The sequence below is a fragment of the Procambarus clarkii genome, chromosome 67, assembly GCF_040958095.1.
Source record: "Procambarus clarkii isolate CNS0578487 chromosome 67, FALCON_Pclarkii_2.0, whole genome shotgun sequence".
Classification (NCBI taxonomy): Eukaryota; Metazoa; Arthropoda; class Malacostraca; order Decapoda; family Cambaridae; genus Procambarus; species Procambarus clarkii.
In genome coordinates this window covers 2,967,258-2,989,250 of record NC_091216.1, presented here as the reverse complement: position 1 = coordinate 2,989,250, position 21,993 = coordinate 2,967,258, and the positions used below count along the sequence as shown (strand labels likewise).

General features: G+C 45.8%; 1 protein-coding gene and 1 pseudogene across 1 annotated transcript in view; both read right to left on the bottom strand.

The window, feature by feature from the left end:
- Positions 1–21,993, bottom strand: part of LOC123767803 (ankyrin repeat domain-containing protein 17-like) — a gene marked incomplete at its 5' end in the record, with an annotated part of 156,888 nt that overhangs the window by 61,786 nt on the left and 73,109 nt on the right. Inside the window, 3 exon segments of the mRNA XM_069310327.1 lie at positions 2,193–2,392; positions 11,158–11,434; positions 16,707–16,833. Of these exon segments, the coding sequence (XP_069166428.1) occupies positions 2,193–2,392; positions 11,158–11,434; positions 16,707–16,833 (604 nt within the window).
- Positions 1,045–2,110, bottom strand: LOC138355487 (uncharacterized; annotated as a pseudogene).

The window sequence follows — 21,993 nt, the reverse complement described above, 5'->3', positions numbered from 1 at the left end:
TGTTACCACTGCGACCTGTTTGACTGGTGACTGGCTGGTTGAACACTGTCTGCCCCATCCCCAAGGAAGTCAAGTGACCATATTGCAAAGGCAGAGATTCTGTGCCAACTTGGAAGGGTGCAAATTGCAGGTGAGGAGAGGACACAAAGAGTAGTGGGAACAAACTGCATACCTGTACCTGTGGCTGAACCCCAACCTCATTGACAGTGGCAATGGAACACCTGATGATGTTAAAAGGAACAACCTCTGCTCCACAATCAGCATCATAGCTCACACTATCATTCTCTAACTTGCTTGAACCAGCCCCACTACTTGCTACTTCATTTGGTAAAAGCCCTGGATAATCACATTCCAAGGGAACACTACATTTTTTATCCATTTTTACTCATTACACTGGTTTAAAACTTCTTATTCTAGCAGCTCTGATCATGAGTAGCATCAACAAGAAGGGGAGGAGAATGTGGTGGTGGAGGTGGTGGAAGGCATTGGGTTGCTCCAATTGAATGATGCAGCCCACCAGGTGGAGGTAAGGAAGTAACATTACCACCTGGCAGGAGTAATGATTAAGTACCTAAGCCACTAGATGGACAACTATATGAACCATTAACCCCATGGCTCAGCTGTACTAGTTGACGCTGAAACTTGAGGTGCCATAGGTGCCATAGGCACAATCAGAGAACACTATATAAACATCAGAGGTCCGCGGTTGTTCAACGTCCAACCAGCGAGCATCAGAAATATTGCCGGAAGAACCGTGGACATCTTCAAGAGAAAATTAGATTGTTTTCTTCAAGGAGTGCCGGACCAAGTGGGCTGTGATGGGCATGTGGGCCTGTGGACCGCTCCAAGCAACAGCCTGGTAAACCAAACTCTCACAAATAAAGCCTGGCCTCGGACCAGGCTTGGTGAGTAAAAGAACTCCCAGAACCCCATCAAGCAGGTATCAACAGGTAACTGCTGAACAGCTTTGCTACGCTACACCATCATATATTATTAAGTATCATGTTAATGGTCTTGCTACAGTTTACCTTAGTAACTAAGGTTTGAGTACTAGAGACAGTAGTAGATCCTCCTGATAGACCTCCATCTCCTAGTCGAGCTGAATATATATGAGAATCAGGGCAAATGGGGGGACCTTCGACAAACCACTGGCTTCCTGTCCTCGTCGAGACCACAAGGGTTAGTGGCCCTCAGGTAAATGTTGCTGCTGAGATACAGGTTGATGCTTCTGCTTCTCAAGTTCAAGCTACTTTTTATCTGTTTTCTTTGTGGGTATCATTTATGGTCTTTCCGAGACCGGAATGTTTCGTGTTGCTGGTCCAGACGAGGAAATATTACGAGTTGGAAGAGAAGGCAGTGAGACTGGAGTGTGATGCACAGACAATGCAGAGTAACCAGCAGTTTCCTGAGGACATGTCCCCCCCAGAAAACATTGATGAAGGTACTTGGACTCCCTCAGCTGGAAGTGAAATTGACAACTGAGCTGCAGAAGCCATTCCACCAGATAAGGACACCACTGGGGGTAAAGCTTGCCCATCCATTGCCAGAAAGGAAGCCTGTCTGAGTTTCCACAGAATGCATAGCAATGGGTACGTGGGTATGCAGAGAAGCAGGAGGATAAACAAGAGGAGCTGCCAAAGATATGCATCCTACATTGATGCCACTACTGGTGTTGCTGTTGGTTCTGGTACTGGTCAATGTTGTAATGGAAGACTCATTATTACTTCACATTAAACCAACAACTGAACTATTACTGCTTGTGGTAATGCCACGGCTGTAAAGTTCCCGTTATTCATGGTTCTTGGGATAGCATAGTTGCCACTGTAAGGGATTACTTTCCTTGCAATTCCTTCTACACCCTTTGTAACTCTTCTAGAATTTACCACTTCTGAAGGATCTGCTCTTCATGGTTTAGGTGAGGTTGCTCCACCTTCCTAACAAGGTTGTCTACACACTGATCTAGATAATCACATGGTCACAACTTTGTGCTAGCCTCTTCCTGGTTGGCAGGTGGAGGCGAGGTTGGAGAGGTTGGGGTTAATAGAACATAATCACTGTTGGTTGCATTACTGACAGATGACGTTTTTGCCAGGCATTATAACGCTGCCATAAGTATGTGTAAAATTAACATGCTCTAAAATATATAAGAGTAATTCTTGAAAATATAAACAGGAAGAAAATATTTAACTCACAGTTTGAGCCTCACTGGTGGAAGCCTTGTCCCCAGTGGCAGGAGTAAGGTCAGGGGCCATGGTGGAAGTCTTGTTCCCAATGGCAGGAGTAAGGTCAGGGGCCATGGTGGAAGTCTTACAATTGGTCTTGCTACTAGTAACAGAGGCTTGAGTACTAGAGACGGTAGTAGATCCTCCAGGTAAACCATCTAGTTGTCGAACTATATTACACCAAACATACATTAGGAATTTTATTCTAGTTTAGAACAAACAGAACACGAGTTAATGGGGCCCAAATCACTGATATCCAAAAAAATATTTAAAAGCTCCAGAAATAATAAAAAAAATGCCTAAATATATTCCAAAATGTATGGTAATACTTTGGTGCCAAAAAACCAGTGTTGAATGTAATCAAACGCCATTTTCTGAGTAAGACCCAGAGACTCCCCTGAGTTATACCGGCCTGATGTGTATATATTAGACTGTGGCAACAGTCTATTGAACGAGTTTTAGGCCTACTGGGGACCAGAAAAACCTGGCCCCCTCAAGAGAGGCACGAGGAGCAATGGTCTAAAGACACTCCCGTGTAATAGGAAGCAGTCTTTGCCTGCCATCTACCAGGTCAGGCACCCAGAAAGGTAGGAATACCAAAACAAACTATACTGCTGCTGGTCAAAATTTGCAAACCAAAAGGCAAACTAGCAACAGAACTCCGCAGTCAAAACCAAGGAAATACGTATGAAGTCACCATAAATGCTGCGCATCCGTCTGCGCAACCCCCACTCCTCGGGAGAGGGACAGGGGGGATCCCAGACCTCCACGCCAGCAGTTCTGGGAGTTCTACTCCCCAAGCTCGGCCCAAGACCAGGCTTGACTAGTGAGAGCTTGGTCCACTAGGCTGTTGCTTGGAGCGGCCCGCAGGCCCACAAACCCACCACAGCTCGGTTGGTTCGGCACTCCTTGGAGCAAATAATCTAGGTTCCTCTAGAAGATGTCCACTGTTCTGGCAATATTTCTTATGCTCGCTGGGAGGGTGTTGAACAACCGTGGACCTCTGATGTTCATACAGTGTTCTCTGATCATGCCTATGGCACCTCTGCTCTTCACTGGTTCTATTCTCCATTTTCTTCCATATCATTCACTCCAGTAAGTTGTTATTTTACTGTGTAGATTTGGGACCTGGCTCTCCAGTATTTTCCATGTGTTGGAAAGGCTGTGTATCAAAAACGCAAAAAATCGCCAACCGGAAGGAGGTAGGGATGCCAGGGAGCCAACAGGTCTCATCCAGAAAATGGTATTTCATTACATTCAATGCTGATTTTCTGTGGAGAGCCCCTTCGGCTCCCCGGAGCTACCTAACCAAAGATAAAGAAGAAGAGGGACTTACCTGGGAGTCAGTCGTCACTCGCTCCTCAACTCGAAGTTGAGACAACTGGCTGCAACCTGCGACCCAAGGCTACATACGCCTGAGAATGTTCAGGAACATTAATGAGATACCGTGTGGCCACGATCCTGTTTGACCTCCAAAAGCCCCATGCCCGAATGTCAGCCCAGAACATATTCCCCAAAACAGCACCCATAGCCGCGAACTTACGAACGTCGTGGGCATGGGGATAGACCACAGGCTGGCTGGACTGAATAACCCTGCGGACAACCTAGGAGAGCCGCGCCCCTGGAACAGGGAAGAAGGGAAACCGAGTCCACCCAAAGCGCGTCCCCTGCCACACAGGTCATGGCACGCAAATAATGGCGCAGATAAGAGAGCAAGGCCAATGAAAAAAAAAAAAACTTAGAAAAACAGTCCTGAACCGAGGGGGCCACCACAAACAGAGAAGGGAAAAAGAGAGCACCCGGGGCCAACGACCAGGACGGCTTAGGCGGCGCATGAGCAGGCCGAATGTGAAACAATACCCAAGAAAGCTTGTGGAACAGAGCAGAAGTGACATCCATCCCAAACGCAAGCTGCAGCGGCTCCACTAGCACCGCACAATACGAGGCGACAGTATTTGGCATAAGATGATGGTCCTGAAACAACCAAGAGAAAAAAGGACAAAACCACCTGACCAGAAATCGAAGACAACCTACGATAAGACAAAAAATGACGTAAGGACCGCCAGGAAATTTCATACTGCGGTCGAGATGAAACTCGTAGGTGGGACACCATCAACGAAACCACCTGATCACCATACAATGGTGTCAAACCCGCATCAACAAGACCAGATGCTAAGAGTGGAAGAGAAGATCGAACTACCCACATACCGGACTGAATCAATCTGCTGAAAGAGGCGGAGCTGCGGGAAGACCCTTTGGTTCGGACATCGAGCAAGAAGCGCCTGAAACAAGGGGCTGGGCCACCACCTAAGAACCAACAGGACTACTCTTCCCTGGTAAGTTTCCAACCGAGCCAGGATCCAGAGCAACAACCAGACCGGTGGGAAGAGGTACAGGTAACTCCACCTCGACCAGTCCAGCTGAAAGGCTTTGACCCCGACGGCCTCGAAGTCTGGGAAGGGCGCCACATACACTGGAAGACACTTCAACCATGCTGATGCAAAGAGGTCCACCTCTGGGCGCCTGTACGTCCGGCATAGCCAACTGAACGAATCAGCGTCAACAGTCCAGTCCATGGATAAGGGAATGATCCGAGACAGGCCATCCGCCGGGATGTTTGACATCCCCTGAATATGAACCGTTAGGAGAGCCAAACCCCGAGAACTCAGCAGACGAATCAGCCGAAGCAACCAGCCCCTAAGAACTAAGAACTGCATCGAACCCCCGCGGTTCAGGCAATGAACCACCGGGTAACAGTCCAAATGGAGCCAGATCATTGCTCCGCGAGCGACACGAATCCTCTGAAGCGAATGCCACACCGCCGCAAACTCCTGCGCCGTGCTGTGAGTTCGACGGAAGGACGGACCCCACCAACCCTGGCCTGCCTGGTGAGCACTTGTCGCAAAACCCCAGCCGAGAGACGAGGCATCTATGAACATATCGAGCGAGGGCTCGAGGAGGCACCACAGCACAGAACTCAAAAAAACCCGCAGAGGAAGCCGGCGACGCAGCAGCCGAGACAAGGCTCCCAGGATCCAAATCCAGTGATTGCGAGAGTGGCGGAAGGGACACCCCCAAAGAAACAAGAACAGCCGCCGAAGCCAGATCTGTCCCGACGGGTAGCCCAGCAGGTAAAGTTCAGGCTCCCGCACAGCCACTCGAACAACCACAGTGTGACCCGGGTGCCCTCCAAAAATAGTCATAGGCGGGACCACAGCTGCAACAGCGTCAAAGGAGGAAGAGACAAGGAAGCGGTCCGAGAGTCCCATACAAGACCCAGCCAAGTCCGAACCTGAGAGGGAACCATATGGGACTTCCTCCAGTTTATAAAGAACCCGAATCTGGAGAGCTGGGAAAGAGCAAAATCCTTGGCGAGCAGACACGCAGACTGGCTGGGAGCCCACACTAGCCAGTCGTCGAGGTAAGCCAGAACCCAAACCCCTAACAGATGCAAACAGGTCACCACGTGCTGGGTAAGGCGTGTGAACACACGAGGTGCCAGATTCAAACCGAATGGAAGGCAACAAAAGCGGTAAGTCTGTCGCCCCACGACAAAACCAAGCCAATCCCTAAACCCCAGATGAACTGGGACATGCCAATACGTGTCCCAGAGGTCCACACACACTATCCAGGCACCCGGCGCCAAAAGCAGCTGGACCTGAGACAGAGTGGTCTTCCGAAAGGAGGGGTAAAAGACCCAGGGATTCAGACGAGACAAGTCCAGTATGAATCGCAGATCCGTACAGTCCCGTTTCGGAGCTGAAAACAGGTGGGAAACCCACCTGAGTTTCCCGGGTCAAGTGGACCCACTCCCGGATGATCTGACAGCACACGAGAAGAGGTCTGCCCCTGCCAGCCGCGATCCCCCCAAAGGAGGAAGAGCGACCCAACACCATTGCAGGCTGGAGGAAACGACCCGAAATGCCCACAAATTGTGGGACCAGGCGAGAGCAAACAGCACAAGCCTATCCCGTATCGCACCGTCAAAGGGGCAACCCGCAAAAGAGCCAATGACCCCTATGAGAGCCCGACCGATGCTCAGAGCGATCATTGCGCCTACCAGATGCTGGCGGCTCCAAAGAAGGTGCAGGTCCTGAATCTGGCACTACTGACTTATGACGACCGAAGGAATCCCGAGACCTGGCACGACCCATCTGGGCATGCCACCACGCCTCCCCCCACACCCCACTCCGGAACTAACAAGTCTGACATAGGACAGCAACTAGATGAAGCCACTTGCAGAAAATGCACTACCGCAGACTCTGCAAACAGCAACGGACAAAAATCTAAGACCTAAGCCGATTCCAAAGAGTGGACGAGCACCTAGCAGCTGCACCTGACCGACATCACGAGGAAGTACGGGTGCGAACAAGCACTCATTAAGGTGCTCAAATTCGCCCCTGGGTAATCCTGAACAACCGTAGTCAACTCCCGCCATTCAAGCCCGCGAGTCCGATAGAACAAATGCCACACCCTGAATGAAAAGAAAGGGCAGTCCATCAACCAGGAAGACTCCGGCACCTCGTAACGCACCCAGAAAGAAAACGAGGAGCCAAACTCAAAAGTCGTATCCATTACCGAGGCGTAATCTGGGTCTCGCAAGAGGTAAGCCGCAATGGCTTCCCGCACCACCTTTGGAAGGAGGGAACCGAAGAACCCACGGGGAACCCGGAACCGAACCCGGGGAAGGAGTCGCACACACATCAAACTTGTACAGGGAAGGGGAATAGGAAAACCCCTACCCCTTTAACAACAAGCCTCACGCCGAGGGTACCAACACCCAAGCAGGGTCAAACAAGGCCCAAGCCCCCCAAGTCAACTCCCCAGCCCCGGGAACCTCCACGTCAGGACCCGGGGCTGAGCAGTCCTCCAAACCCTCTGCTTCTGGAGAAAAAGCAGAGTCCGCCGGAAAAGCCGGGATGAAGGGGCGGCCCAAAGGCTCCAGGAGGAGGAACAGGCTCGAATGCCTCCGCTGCCGATCTGGAAAGGGCAATCCCCGAAGCCGCTCGAGACTCGCCATGAGGCAAACCCTTCCCGACTCCGAAACCCTCAGACGTTTGGGAGCCGGGAGCAGGGGGGGGGGGGGGTGGAACAGGGTAGCAGGATGAAACACAGCAAGGCAAGGACTAGGGGGGTGCAGATGAAATCAAAGTCAAGGCAACTAACACCCCCCAAGTCTGGGTCCCTATAACCAAAGCAAGAGCGGCTGCGGGGCATCTGGAAAGGCAACCAACCTTGCGTGTTGCAGCAACCTAAACCGTGCACGCAGTGCCGAAGCTGCTTGCACCCAAATATCCATCTCATTGGACTGGGTGAACTGGAGTGGTGGGACTCTGAGGTCTCTTTCATCGGACCACTGAGCCCCAATGGGGGTTTCTAGGTCCCTTAGGCTGACTGCTAAGGGAAGCCCAGGCGAGGTACTGCTAACCGGTTATCCCAGAGCTATCAAGCAAACAAACTAAAAGCTGAACCCCTGCGACGTGTGCAAGCACAGGGGACCTAGTGGAGGGCCACCAAAATCATTCAAGTGGTCAGCCACACCAGACAGACCTCCACCAGGCAAAACAAAACAAAAAAAAAGAAAAACCCTGCAAAAGCACGTCTCCAGGTGAACAGAACCATTCACTATGCGTATATCAGACAGCAACACAGTACCTCATGTCCCAGCCAGCGATGAAACTACCTCCTACCCATGAGTAAACAGGAGTAAGAACCACCCCAGCTGAACCCCAAGGGCGGGCAAACACCAAGCAGCAACAGAACCACGCGAAGGTAGTTCCCGAACGGCTCAGGGAAGAGACCTGAGGCCACAGGGACAGTACTTACAGGGCACCTAGGGAGGTGGCCCTAGGTGCATGCAGCCCCAGTACTTTTATGTTACTTCTGGCTCGCACAATACCAATTCTGAACACCACCACCACTCTGCAGCACTGCTCAAAGGATGGAGTCAGAGTCGATCGACTGTCTACCTCACAACCTTCTGAACTGAGTAGAGTTGCCGGCGTAGAGGGGGAGGAAAGTTGTGCAGACGAATGCGCTGTGTTTGTTGTGACGTCATACTTGTTTCCTAGGTATTGATTGGGGAGTTCTGTTGCTAGTTCAACTTTTGGTTTGCAAATTTTGACCAGCAGCAGTTTGTTTTGGAATTCCCACCTTTCTGGGTGCCTGACCTGGTAGATGGCAGACAAAGACTGCTTCCAATTATATGGGGTGTCTTTAGGCCATTGCTCCTCGTGCCTCTCTTGAGTGGACCAGGTTCTGGCTCTGATCCCCGGTAGGCCTAGAACTCCTTCAATTGACTGTTGCCACGGTCTAATATATACACATCAGCCCGGTATAGCTCAGGGGAGCCGAAGGGGCTCTCCACAGATAATATGCTTTTATGAAATAGAAAAAGGGCATAATATACCACATATAAGTATTAGATTGGCTGCATGGGCCCGCATTTCCAGAGAGCACACCTGACCTGACAGTTGGATGGATGGGTCTGGAGACCTGACAGCCGAGTGGACAGTGCTTCGGATTCATGGTCCCGAGTTCCGGGTTCGATTCCCGGTGTAGGCGGAAACAAAATTGGCAGTTTCTCTCACCCTGATGCTCCTGTACACCTAGCAGTAAACAGGTACTTGGGAGTTAGACAGCTGCTTCGGGCTGCTTTCTGGGGGTGTGTAACAAAAAGGAGGCCTGGTCGAGGACCGCACCGGGGGGACGCTAAGCCCCGAAATTATCTCAACACAACTACACGAGATCTGCATACTCTTAACACATTCATGTTTCATGTTTCATGTCCACAGGTCCCTTTTCAAGTTTATATAAATATGTATTTTACTAGTGGGTATATGTGAAATTATTATTATATACTGTATATTCCATTTATGTTTGCTGGCAAGACATCCAAGATTCACGTATGGAGATGGGGAGTGTGGCGTCTCTTTAATCTTCAGTCATTAGACAGAGGTGACCTGTTCCAGAGGTTTATTTTTGTTTTCCCCCCAATGTTTTACACTTCCCACATTCAAGATAACTTTCCTCTTTGAAACACACTAAGCACTCACTGACAAAGCTGCATATGCAAGAAAGTTTATATATGCAGCAAACATGAATGGGCCAAAACAATTCCAGCTGGCCACTGGCTTCACACAGCCCACAGAATTAGCATACATAGTGATGCTACTAACTTAACACTTGTCCAGGTGTTGTGTTGTCCAAGTGGACAGCTTGGACCGTGTGTATTGATGTAAGGGCGAAGATGTAGAATGGCTTGTCGACAGACCCCGAGTGCATGGGGGAAATTGTGTAAAACCCCGGTTTGTGTCTCGGAGAGACTGCGGGATCCGTGTGAGAGCAGTAGCAAACCCGGTTGCAATTCTTTTGACCATGTCGTGGCTCAGTCGATTAAGGCTCATCTGAGATCATCCTGGCCGCAAGTTCGAACCCTCATCACGGCCCATGGGGATTTATTCATTTGATATACAGTGTCCACTGAATTTAATGGCCTCTTTTATACTGATCTGCCGATAATAACGACCAGTTTGGGAGACCGGTATTTAGAGCCTCATAACAGTCTGGCGGTCGCTATTACCGAAGGTCGGTATTAGGTTTGTTTTGGCATCAGGGGTTCCTCACATGGCAAGCATTCTACCTACCTCTTTCATCTCCTCTCTCACCCTCACAACACTTCTCCCCCACACCCTCACTCCTGCTCTCCCCCCCCCCACACCCTTACTTCCCGCCTCCCCCCAAGGCCAGTCTGGGAAATGGCTCAGTAGATTGCCAGCCAGCAAGAGACAGCCTGGAGAATCTCCATCTAGTACAATAAAACATTCATGAAACAAGTATTTTATAACTTTTCATTATCATAATAATATTACTTAACAAAATCTGTAAGCAAAAATACATATGATGTACATCCAGAATTTAATTAAGAAATATCTGGTTAACTGGGTCAAATGAATTAGGCTTATCGGTGAGCCAGTCCCTTCCCCACCACCGACACACACACACACGTACCCCCACCTGCCCCCCACCATACTTCCCATACACACGCTGTCTGCTTCACCTCAACATCCATCGCTCCATCCCTCCCTCCCTCCATCCATCTCCACCCTACCATTTATCTCCATCCTCTCCCTCCCTGCCTACCACCCAGCCTCTGCCTGCCTGCCTGCCTGCTTGCCTCCCTGCCTGCCTGCCTGCTTGCCTCCCTCCCTGCCTACCACCCAGCCTATGCCTGCCTTCCTCCCAAGCTCTGCCTGCCTCCGGAGCTCCCTGCCTACCACCCAGCCTCTGCCTGCCTTCCTCCCAAGCTCTGCCTGCCTCCGGAGCTCCCTGCCTGCCTTCCTCCCAAGCTCTGCCTGCCTCCCTCCCTGCCTACCACCCAGCCTCTGCCTGCCTACCACCCAGCCTCTCCCTGCCTGCCTACATTTCAGCCTCTCCATCCCTGCCTGGCTGCCCATCCACCCACCAGTCAGCCATCACTGACACAATGAGTGCATTTGGAGCCAACATGGTGCACGGATGTTCCTCGATTGTGTAGATATGTCCAACAAAGTCACGGAATGAATACTCCAGCCTCATGACAAATCAAAACAATGATGTGCCGTGAATCTGTGACGTCACAGGGTAGGTGGACCGAGTGACTGTCTGTATAAAATATATCTTACCTGAATGTTACTTGAAAAATTACCGACACTTAACTTTAGAAATACCGGAACTCTGGAAATAATGACCAGGGTACAGCCCCATATAGGCCGTTAAATCGAGTGGATACTGGGTATCACGCTATTGTGATTTCTGTGTGTACTATACGGTTAACCCCATAAAGAAAAACAGTAATACAACAATAACATTATGCAAAAGAAAAACAAATAGTAGGACTACCAGGCCCAAAATGACTAACATGCACAGAAAGTTTAAAGCTAAAACGAATGCCTACCGATATAATCATATAGGGGTTGATTTTCATTGACGATGAAAAGAGTCCGAGGAGATACGCCTGGAATCACAGCAAGATCCACGGTGAAGTGTGGAGGCTTTCCCTCCAGCCAGGGCACACTAGACAACACTCTGGCCTCTCCTGTGCTGACAACCATCACACTGGGGTCAGGCGGGACAACAAAAGGAAGATGGGAAATGGAGGTGGGAAACTCAACAAGGAGCCGCTCCACCTTCGTGTCACCACGACAGGCCTCCAGCACCATGGAGCAATTGTTCTGCAAGCAAAATGTGTATATTTAGACAGTGTTTATGCTATATTTTCCCCTGGAAGCAAATGATTAATGCAAAGCAGTAATTTTCTTGGATTTACATCACATGATGCTTAGGAAATGATACATTATTCTACTATGAATAAAATCTAAATAACTACATAACAATGATTAAATAATTACCAGTATTTAACTTTCAAATAATTAGAAAGAATTTTGCCTACATATTGACTACTTAAAACCCTCCTCTTATTTAAGTAAATTACAAATGATAACTACACAGTAAGTAAAAATATTGTAATAGGCAATTTTACTAGAGCTAATTAATATTTTCCTTTAAGTATCCCAAACTATAAATACCTGCACTTGTTATTTCTGAAAGCCTGGAGGGCTCGACAAATTGCAGAATGACGCCTTGAAGACAATCCTTGAATCATGTGATCATGTTACTGAAATCAACTGTCAAATTGGTATAAAAAGGGTTAGACTAGGGGGCCTCATAGCCTGGTGGATAGCGTGCAGGACTCGTAATTCTGTGGCGCGGGTTCGATTCCCGCATGAGGCAGAAACAAATGGGCAAAGTTTCTTTCACCCTGAATGCCCCTGTTACCTAGCAGTAAATAGGTACCTGGGAGTTAGTCAGCGGTCACGGGCTGCTTCCTGGGGGGTGGAGGCCTGGTCGAGGACCGGGCCGCGGGGACACTAAAGCCCCGAAATCATCTCAAGATAACCTCAAGATAGCTCATCCAATCCCTTGCACAGAAGCCTTCTAAAATTTCTTTATTGAAAGTCAACATTTTTCCAAATGGATAAATAAACCGGCACTGAACTCGGAATGTACCAGATTTATCATTTGTACCAAAAGAGACAACAACGGCACTTTCCTGCACCGTGGGAGATTGTACCCCTTTCCACCCAAAAAGTAAATTAGAGATCAGCCCAAGCTTCGTCTTGAGGCATTCTCTCTCTCTCAAATTATATACGCTGATGGTTCCCTACACTGCCCCACGGGTGCAGCTGGAAGTGCAGTTGTCCTGACAATGGGCAATGGCTTTTATTTTGAGTAGGGAGTCCATATAAACAAGTGGGCCCTTACTCTTCAGACCAAACTATTTCCTTTGCTTCTTGCACTGACATGTGTACAAGTCCCATAACTTAATACCTGGTTGATACCTGCTTGATGGGGTTCTGGGAGTTCTTCTACTCCCCAAGCTCGGCCCAAGGCCAGGCTTGACGTGTGAGAGTTTGGTCCACTAGGCTGTTGCTTGGAGTGGCCCGCAGGCCCACATACCCACCACAGCTCGGTTGGTCCGGCACTCCTTGAAGGAAACAATCTAGTTTCCTCTTGAAGATGTCCACGGTTGTTCCTGTAATATTTCTGATGCTCACTGGTAGGACGTTGAACAACCGTGGACCTCTGATTTTCATACAGTGTTCTCTGATTGTGCCCATGGCACCTCTGCTCTTCACTGGTTCTATTCTGCATTTTCTTCCATATCGTTCACTCCAGTACGTTGTTATTTTACTGTGCAGATTTGGGACCTGTCCCTCCAGTATTTTCCATGTGTATATTATTTGGTATCTCTCTCGTCTCCTTTCAAGTGAGTACATTTGGAGAGCTTTCAGACGATCCCAATAATTTAGGTGCTTTATCTCGTCTATGCGTGCCGTATATGTTCTCTGTATTCCCTCAATTTCAGCAATCTCTCCTGCTCTGAAGGGGGAAGCGAGTACTGAGCAGTACTCAAGACAGGACAACACAAGTGATTTGAAGAGTACAACCATTGTGATGGGATCTCTGGACTTGAAGGTTCTCGTAATCCATCCTATTATTTTTCTGGCTGATGCAATACTTGCTTGGTTATGCTCCCTAAACATTAGGTCATCGGACATCATTACTCCCAAATCCTTGACATGCTGTTTTCCTACTATGGGCAGATTTGATTGTGTTTTGTATCCTGTATTATGTTTAAGATCCTCATTTTTGCCGTATCTGAGTACCTGGTATTTATCACCGTTAAACATCATGTTATTTTCTGCTGCCCAATCGAAAACTATGTTAATATCTGTTTATCAATGTCTTCAGCAGAGGTAATTTTCATGCAGATTTTTGTGTCATCTGCAAAGGATGACACGAAGCTGTGACTTGTGTTTTTGTCTATATCTGATATGAGAATAAGGAACAGCAGTGGTGCAAGGACTGTACCTTGAGGTACTGAGCTTTTAACTGCGCTCGGACTCTATTTTACTTGATTGACTGTTACTCTGTGTTCTGTTCGACAGGAAATTGAGTATCCAGCGTCCTACTTTACCAGTTATACCTATTGACCTTATTTTGTGTGCAATCACTCCATGGTCACATTTGTCGAATGCCTTTGCAAAATCTGTGTATACATCTGCATTATGTTTTTCCTCTAATGCCTCAGTGATTTTGTCATAGTGGTCAAGTAGCTGTGAGAGGCATGATCTTCCTGCTCTAAATCCATGTTGGCCTGGATTGTGGAGGTCATTGGTTTCCATGAATCTAGTGACCTGACTCCTGATCACTCTCTCAAATACTTTTATTATGTGGGACGTTAGTGCAACTGGTCTATAATTCTTTGCCAATGCTATGCTACCACCATTGTGTAGAGGGGCAATGTCTGCTGCTTTAAGCACATCTGGTATCTCCCCTGTGTCCAAGCACTTCCTCCACACTATACTGAGTGCCTGTGCTACTGGCACTTTGCATTTCTTTATAAATATTGAATTCCATGAGTCTGGACCCGGGGCTGAGTGCATGGGCATAAACCGTAGGCGCATGCAGCCCGAGTACTGAAGAAACACTCCCAGCTCACGCACCACCTAGAAGACAGACACCACACTCTAGGTACAGTGCTGAAACAACTACCGGAGCCGGAGCACACGACCTCAGCCTTTAGCATCAGCCTTAGAACTGGGGGTGGATAGCCGGCGTGATGGGTCTGGGGCTCCCACTTCCCCCTCTCGGGAAGGGGAGAGCTGCGCAGACAGCGGAGCGGCGACGTGTGACGTCATGATTGTTTGCTCGTATATTTTAGGGGGAGTTCTATCCACTTGTTCGGCTTGTGGAAGCAATTTTCACCAGAATAGGGGTTTGTTTTGGGACGCTTACCTTTCTGGGTGCCTAACCCGGTTGATGGCAGACATAGAATGCTTCCAACCACACAAGGGTTTCAATAGGCTATTGCTTCCCTTGCCTCTTCTGAGGGGGCCAGGTTCTGGCTCATGATCCCCGGTAGGCCCATAGAACTCCATACACATGACTGGTGCCAAAGTCTGACATTAATTGATAATGATAATGATTTGATAATAACCTTTTGATAACATCTTAGAGAATATTGTGATACAGACAAGTTCCATTCCTTGTCTTATATGTACTGACTAGAATGAATGGTAGCAGCCCTTCGACTATCTACTCTTCTACTTCTATCTACTTTTCTACTTCTACCTCCACTCATCTCCGTATTCTCTCTCTTCTCCCTCCGCCCCTCTCCAAACTCTCCCTTTCAACTGACGACCCTCCTCGCTCCTCCCACCGCTCTACCTCCCTCACCCAAAACCCCTCACTAATTACTTCATTATTCATCTCTTTCCTTTCGTTTCTCTTATATCTTTGTGGCAGTGAACTGTGCTAGTCTCTCTCTAGAGTTACAAGTAGCTGATCAAGTTACAATGCCTTGTAGTTGCAGCACCTAGGTAGTCAAATACCTAGGTTACCCGGTTACCTAGGTTGTTTTCCCCGGCCTCGATAGTTAACTGGGGAGCGAAATAATGGACTTAAGAGAGCTATTCTCCCCCCCCCCATTAGAATAGAATTCTCTACAGGACTAAAGGCATATAAAGTCCAAACGCTCAGCGTACCATCCGCAACAAACAGGGCGCAAAGGCGATAAAATGTGTACACTCTTTTCACTTTGGTCACCTCAATTCTTGTCCTAGGTCTTTCATTTTGGTATCTATGTGCTCGCAATAGAATTCCCAACAGGAGTATATGCATATAATGTCAAAAATCAGCGGCTCACCCCACCCGCTGGTAAGATGAAAGTTACCAGAAAGAGCGCTGCCCCACCCCAAGGCGCCTCTCATTACAATAGAGCGCACGGTCACACCGAAATGTGTATACTCTATTCAACTTTGTCATCTCAATTCTCGTCCTAGGTTTTTCAATTTGGTACCAATGTGTTCGCAATAGAATTCTCTACAGGACTAAATGCATATAAAGCCCAAAAGCCAGGCGAGAAAGTGCGAGCGTGTTACCCGGGAGCGTGCAAGAGCAATAAAATGTGTCTTCTCTCTTCACTTTGGACATCTCAATTCTTGTCCTAGGTCTTTCATTTTGGTACCATTGTGTTTGCAATAGAATTCCCTACAGGAGTATATGCAAATATAAAGTCCAAAAGCCCAGTGTCCCACCCACAGAAAGCAGAGAACATGACTGTGCATTACCACAGTGAGAGCTAATAAAGAGCAATAAAATGGGTATACTCTTTTCAACTTTGTTACCTCAATTCTGGTCCTAAGTCGAACATTTTGGGATCTATGTATTCGCAATGAAATTCCTACAGGTGTATATGCATATAATGTCCAAAATCGCAGCTCACCCCTCCTGAAGCCACTGCCAATTTGCCGCTGGTAACGACGCAATGCTGTGTCGGTACTGGACTACCCTCCAGTACACGAACGATGCAATGCTGAGTTGTTACAAAGCCAAAGTGTTAAGTACAATGTGATTGATTGTTAAACAATTATTTCTACCTTGTTTATAATTTTCATTTATTAGAAAGCCAATTTTGTTTTCTTCAACTGAGAAACTGCCTTAGCATTCTACAATATTTTCCATGCTAAATCCTTGGGTCAAGGCATTTAGACACTATTATTATAATTCAATAAATTGAGGTTGTCATTTTATTCAAAAAGGATACAGCTCATGTAAATATTCCTGAAAGAGCAAAGACTTCATGATTACACACAAAAATCACAATAGCGTAATGCATCAAACAAACAAATCCACAAGGGCCGTGATGAGGGTTCGAACTACGTCCGAGAAGATCCCAGACCTCTTCATGATTCAAATACTGAAGAGAACAACTAACTATGATTGCAATGAGTTGAGTAAGCTGTGATTTTGCTGTTGATACAATGATAGCCAAGTTGTATCAAAATACTTTCTAATGTTTTCAAACTTCTATAGTGGCTCCCTGTAACAGTTTGTTCAACAAATTGATGTTTTATAATACAGTAATAGTTTACCACTGACCATATTAGCCCCGGCCTGTAACAGGAGGTCAGCAACATCGGTGTGCCCATTCTCACAAGCGTAAGTTAGTGCAGTTTCTCTTGTTGGTGTCTGGGCATTGACATTAGCACCAGCTTCAATCAGATACCTGAGAAGATAGCAGTTTAATTTTATTCTTGAGTATGTTAAATTCATATTTATCACCTTACTTTATATAGCACAAATTCAAGTTAAAACACACACACACACACTTAGCCCCCTTATAAAAGTACTGTGTTAAGTACAATAAAAAAAACACCAAAAGTTCATCAAAGTCATCACAGTACAGTACTTGGATACTACAGTACAATGATAAGTAATGTTTATTTTAAAACTGTTTATTGCAACTGAAGGAGGTATTCCATGTTTATATTATTAAGTCTCACAATATGAACACTTTAAAATAATACCCTCTTCTACCTGCACCTCTGAAACCAAAGCTGCATCATGTACATTACCTAATGTAAAATATTAGGGTAGAATATGGAACATATTCATGTGTTCTTAATTTTAATTGAAAAAAACTTTAGAATAAATGACACGCACACAATGACAAACATCGATTCACTTCACAAACTTCCTCCTCCCACAATACTGCGCACAACACTAATTATCACCACAATCCTGCTATTATCACAATCCTGGTCACTAAATCCTGTAAATGAATAATTGACCACATGTTTATTTTGTAAAGTAACGTTTGAAGATTCCTAAATGGACGAAATAATGCTGTGGTGCTGTGGCTAGCACTGTAAACATCGTGAACAGCATTGATTCACTGATATATGAACATTATACACAGTCATTATCACACCCAGGCTCTTCTGTAATACTATCATGGCTAAATAATACCAATTATATATATATATATTATGACATTATTAGGCAATGCTGTGGTCACAAGCTGAACAGCAGTGCTGTGAGCTCATGATGCGTGCGCCAGCCTTGGTGACTCACTCAGTACCGAGGCCTTCACACCCGGGAATATTGCCCAGTTTGTTTGTTTTTAAATTGTGTCTGTTTACAAGAACCATGAGGAAGCCTATGTGAACCCCATGTAGCCGCGGAAGTTTTGAATCATACACTAAAAATATATGATCCCGGAGGCGCGTTGCGCTTCCCCCCGTCGAGCGCCTGCAGGCGCATTGCGCAGTTCAGTGGTTAAAGAGCCACGACCATTTTAAAAACATTTTAACCACCGCATTGCACAGAGACACTTGAGGAGCTAGATCGAGGGGGCACAGAGTACCTCAAGGCGATCGTAGGTATAGCATAGGATTCAAAACTCCTGCGTGTACACGGGGCTCACATCCTGTGTCTCAGGACTTCTGCAAACAGACACAGTCTTGAAAAAAAATTATGGGTAACATTCCCGGGTGCTCAGTACCGAATGAGCAACCAAGGCTAACGCATGCAGCAAGAGCTAACAGTACTGCTGTTCAGCTTGTGACAACAGTATCAACTAAAAATGTATATATATATATATGTAACAACATTTAGCGATGAAAGTATTACAGAGAAGACCCCTGACTGTGATAAACATTACCATGATTCTGATAATAGCAGGATTACGGTAATAATTAGCACTGTGCGTAGTATGGTGGGAGGAGTAATCTTGGTAAGGGAGGGAAGTAGTGGCGTCGGCTGACTGGTGAGCAATTATTGTCTGGACTCAACATACCAGCCAGTTGTTTGCTGTGGTAAACAGTAATGTAGATACTTGTATATAACATGTGTGTATATAGTGTAATAACAGCAAAAGGAGTATGTTGGGAGGAGCCATTTTAGTGAGGGAGGTGGCATCGTCTGCTGGTTGGTGTGTGACTTGGCATACTGTGTAGGGTGGCCACTATGCTGTTTGGACATCAGAAAAGCTTAGTTGTACAGTTGTGGTGAATAAAACATGTAGATACTTATATATAATGTGTGTATATATAGTGTAATAAAAGCAAAAACCCTGTTTGATTGATCGTAGAATATACTATACATCACACACACGAGCCCCATACTCATGAGCACAATCGATATTCCACACTACGGGAACAAACCAAAGAAGAAACTAATGAAACAAAAAAATAATTGTGAAAAATTATGTTCGCGGCAACTGGCGCACCACAGGGTGGCAGGGTCGATTGACCCCAAGTGCTCCATCATTCAGTCCACATAATATGCTCAACTTTTCAGCTGTTTCACAGCTAAGGTATGTCACATGCATATGTATGTATATATATATACATTATATATACATTATATATATATATATATATATACACACACACACACACACACACACACACACACACACACACAGAAATCTTTAAAGAATTCTGATAAAGAAAGAGATCTAGGGGTGGTTCTAGATAGAAAACTATCACCTGAGAATCACATAAAGAATATTGTGCGAGGAGCCTATGCCACGCTTTCTAACTTCAGAATTGCATTTAAATACATGGATGGCGATATACTAAAGAAATTGTTCATGACTTTTGTTAGGCCAAAGCTAGAATATGCAGCTGTTGTGTGGTGCCCATATCTTAAGAAGCACATCGACAAACTGGAAAAGGTGCAAAGACATGCTACGAAGTGGCTCCCAGAACTGAAGGGCAAGAGCTACAAGGAGAGGTTGGAAGCATTAAACATGCCAAAACTAGAAGACAGAAGAAAAAGAGGTGATATGATCACTACATACAAAATAGTAACAGGAATTGATAAAATCGACAGGGAAGATTTCCTGAGACCTGGCACTTCAAGAACAAGAGGTCATAGATTTAAACTAGCTAAACACAGATGCCGAAGAAATATAAGAAAATTCACCTTCGCAAATAGAGTGGTAGACGGTTGGAACAAGTTAAGTGAGAAGGTGGAGGAGGCCAAGACCGTCAGTAGTTTCAAAGCATTATATGACAAAGAGTGCTGGGAAGACGGGACACCACGAGCGTAGCTCTCATCCTGTAACTACACTTAGGTAATTACACTTAGGTAATTACACACACACACACACACACACACACACACACACACACACACACACACACACACACACACACACACACACACACACACACACACACAGGTAAATTGCAGGTAAAGGATAATATTCAGAGGTTGAAAATGGGAAATAGATTCACGGAAAATGAAAAGGAAATGTGTGAAACATTAAACGAAAAGTTCCAAAGTGTGTTTGTACAAAATGAAATCTTCAGGGAACCAGATACAATAAGAATTCCAGAGAACAACATAGAGCACATAGAGGTGTCTAGAGACGAAGTGGAAAAAATGCTCAAGGAGCTAAATAAGAACAAAGCAGTTGGTCCAGATGAAGTTTCACCATGGGTTCTGAGAGAATGTGCACCTGTGCTCAGCATTCCTCTTCAACTGATTTTTCAGGCATCCCTGTTTACAGGAGTTGAAGCTGATGTGTGGAAAAAGGCTAACATAGTTCCAATCTACAAAAGTGGAAGCAGGGAAGACCCTCTTAATTATAGACCGGTATCATTGACAAGTGTAATAGTCAAAATATTGGAAAAAAATAATTAAATCTAAATGGGTAGAACACCTGGAGAGAAATGACATAATATCAGACAGACAGTATGGTTTTCGATCTGGAAGATGCTGTGTGTCGAATTTACTCAGTTTCTATGGTCGAGCAATAGAGATATTACAGGAAAGAGATGGTTGGGTTGACTGCATCTATCTGGACCTAAAAAAGGCTCTTGACAGAGTTCCACATAAGAGGTTGTTCTGGAAACTGGAAAATATTGGAGGAGTGACAGGTACACTTCTAACATGGATGAAAAATTTTCTGACTGATAGAAAAATGAGGGCTGTGATCAGAGGCAATGTATCGGACTGGAGAAATGTCACAAGTGGAGTACCACAGGGTTCAGTTCTTGCACCAGTGATGTTTATTGTCTACATAAATGATCTACCAGTTGGTATACAGAATTATATGAACATGTTTGCTGATGATGCTAAGATAATAGGAAGGATAAGAAACTTAGATGATTGTCATGCCCTTCAAGAAGACCTGGACAAAATAAGTACATGGAGCGCCACTTGGCAAATGGAATTTAATGTTAATAAATGCCATGTTATGGAATGTGGAATAGGAAAACATAGACCCCACACAACCAATATATTGTGAGAAATCTTTAAAGAATTCTGATAAAGAAAGAGATCTAGGGGTGGTTCTAGATAGTTTTCTATCACCTGAGGACCACATAAAGAATATTGTGCGAGGAGCCTATGCCACGCTTCCTAACTTCAGAATTGCTTTTAAATACATGGATGGCGATATACTAAAGAAATTGTTCACGACTTTTGTTAGGCCAAAGCTAGAATATGCAGCAGTTGTGTGGAGCCCATATCTTAAGAAGCACATCAACAAACTGGAAAAGGTGCAAAGACATGCTACCAAGTGGCTCCCAGAACTGAAGGGCAAGAGCTACAAGGAGAGGTTAGAGGCATTAAATATGCCAAAACTAGAAGACAGAAGAAAAAGAGGTGACATGATCACTACATACAAAATAGTAACAGGAGTTGATAAAATCGATAGGGAAGATTTCCTGAGACCTGGAACTTTAAGAACAAGAGGTCATAGATATAAACTAGCTAAACACAGATGCCGAAGAAATATAAGAAAATTCACTTTCGCAAACAGAGTGGTAGACGGTTGGAACAAGTTAGGGGAGAAGGTGGTGGAGGCCAAGACCGTTTAGTTTCAAAGCGTTATATGACAAAGAGTGCTGGGAAGATGGGACTCCATGAGCGTAGCTCTCATCCTGTAACTACACTTAGGTAATAATTACACTTAGGTAATTACACACACACTTGTATCAACACATAAAGCATGCCACAAGAATGAGGGAAGGAGATGTACCGTCAGTACTGGATCTAGTATTCACCAGGAAAGAAGAAGAGATATTTGACATCCAGTACCTTCCTCCCTTGGGAAAGAGTGATCACGTCCTGTTAGACATTGATTATGCTTTAAGATATCATCTAGAAGAAAATGGGGACATTGAAACAGTTGATAAACTCGATTTAAGGAGAGGACACTATGGGGAACTTCGAAATTTTTTTAATGAGTGTAATTGGACAGAATTGTTGCTAGGCAGGAAAGTAAATGAAATGTATGCCAAATTTTTAAAAATATACTAGGAAGACACACAAACATTCATACCAAAACAGAGATGCAGGGCCAGAAAACAGGATTGGTTCGACAGAAATTGTCGAGGAGCAGCAGGGCCTTGAGTGGCAAATGTTTCTC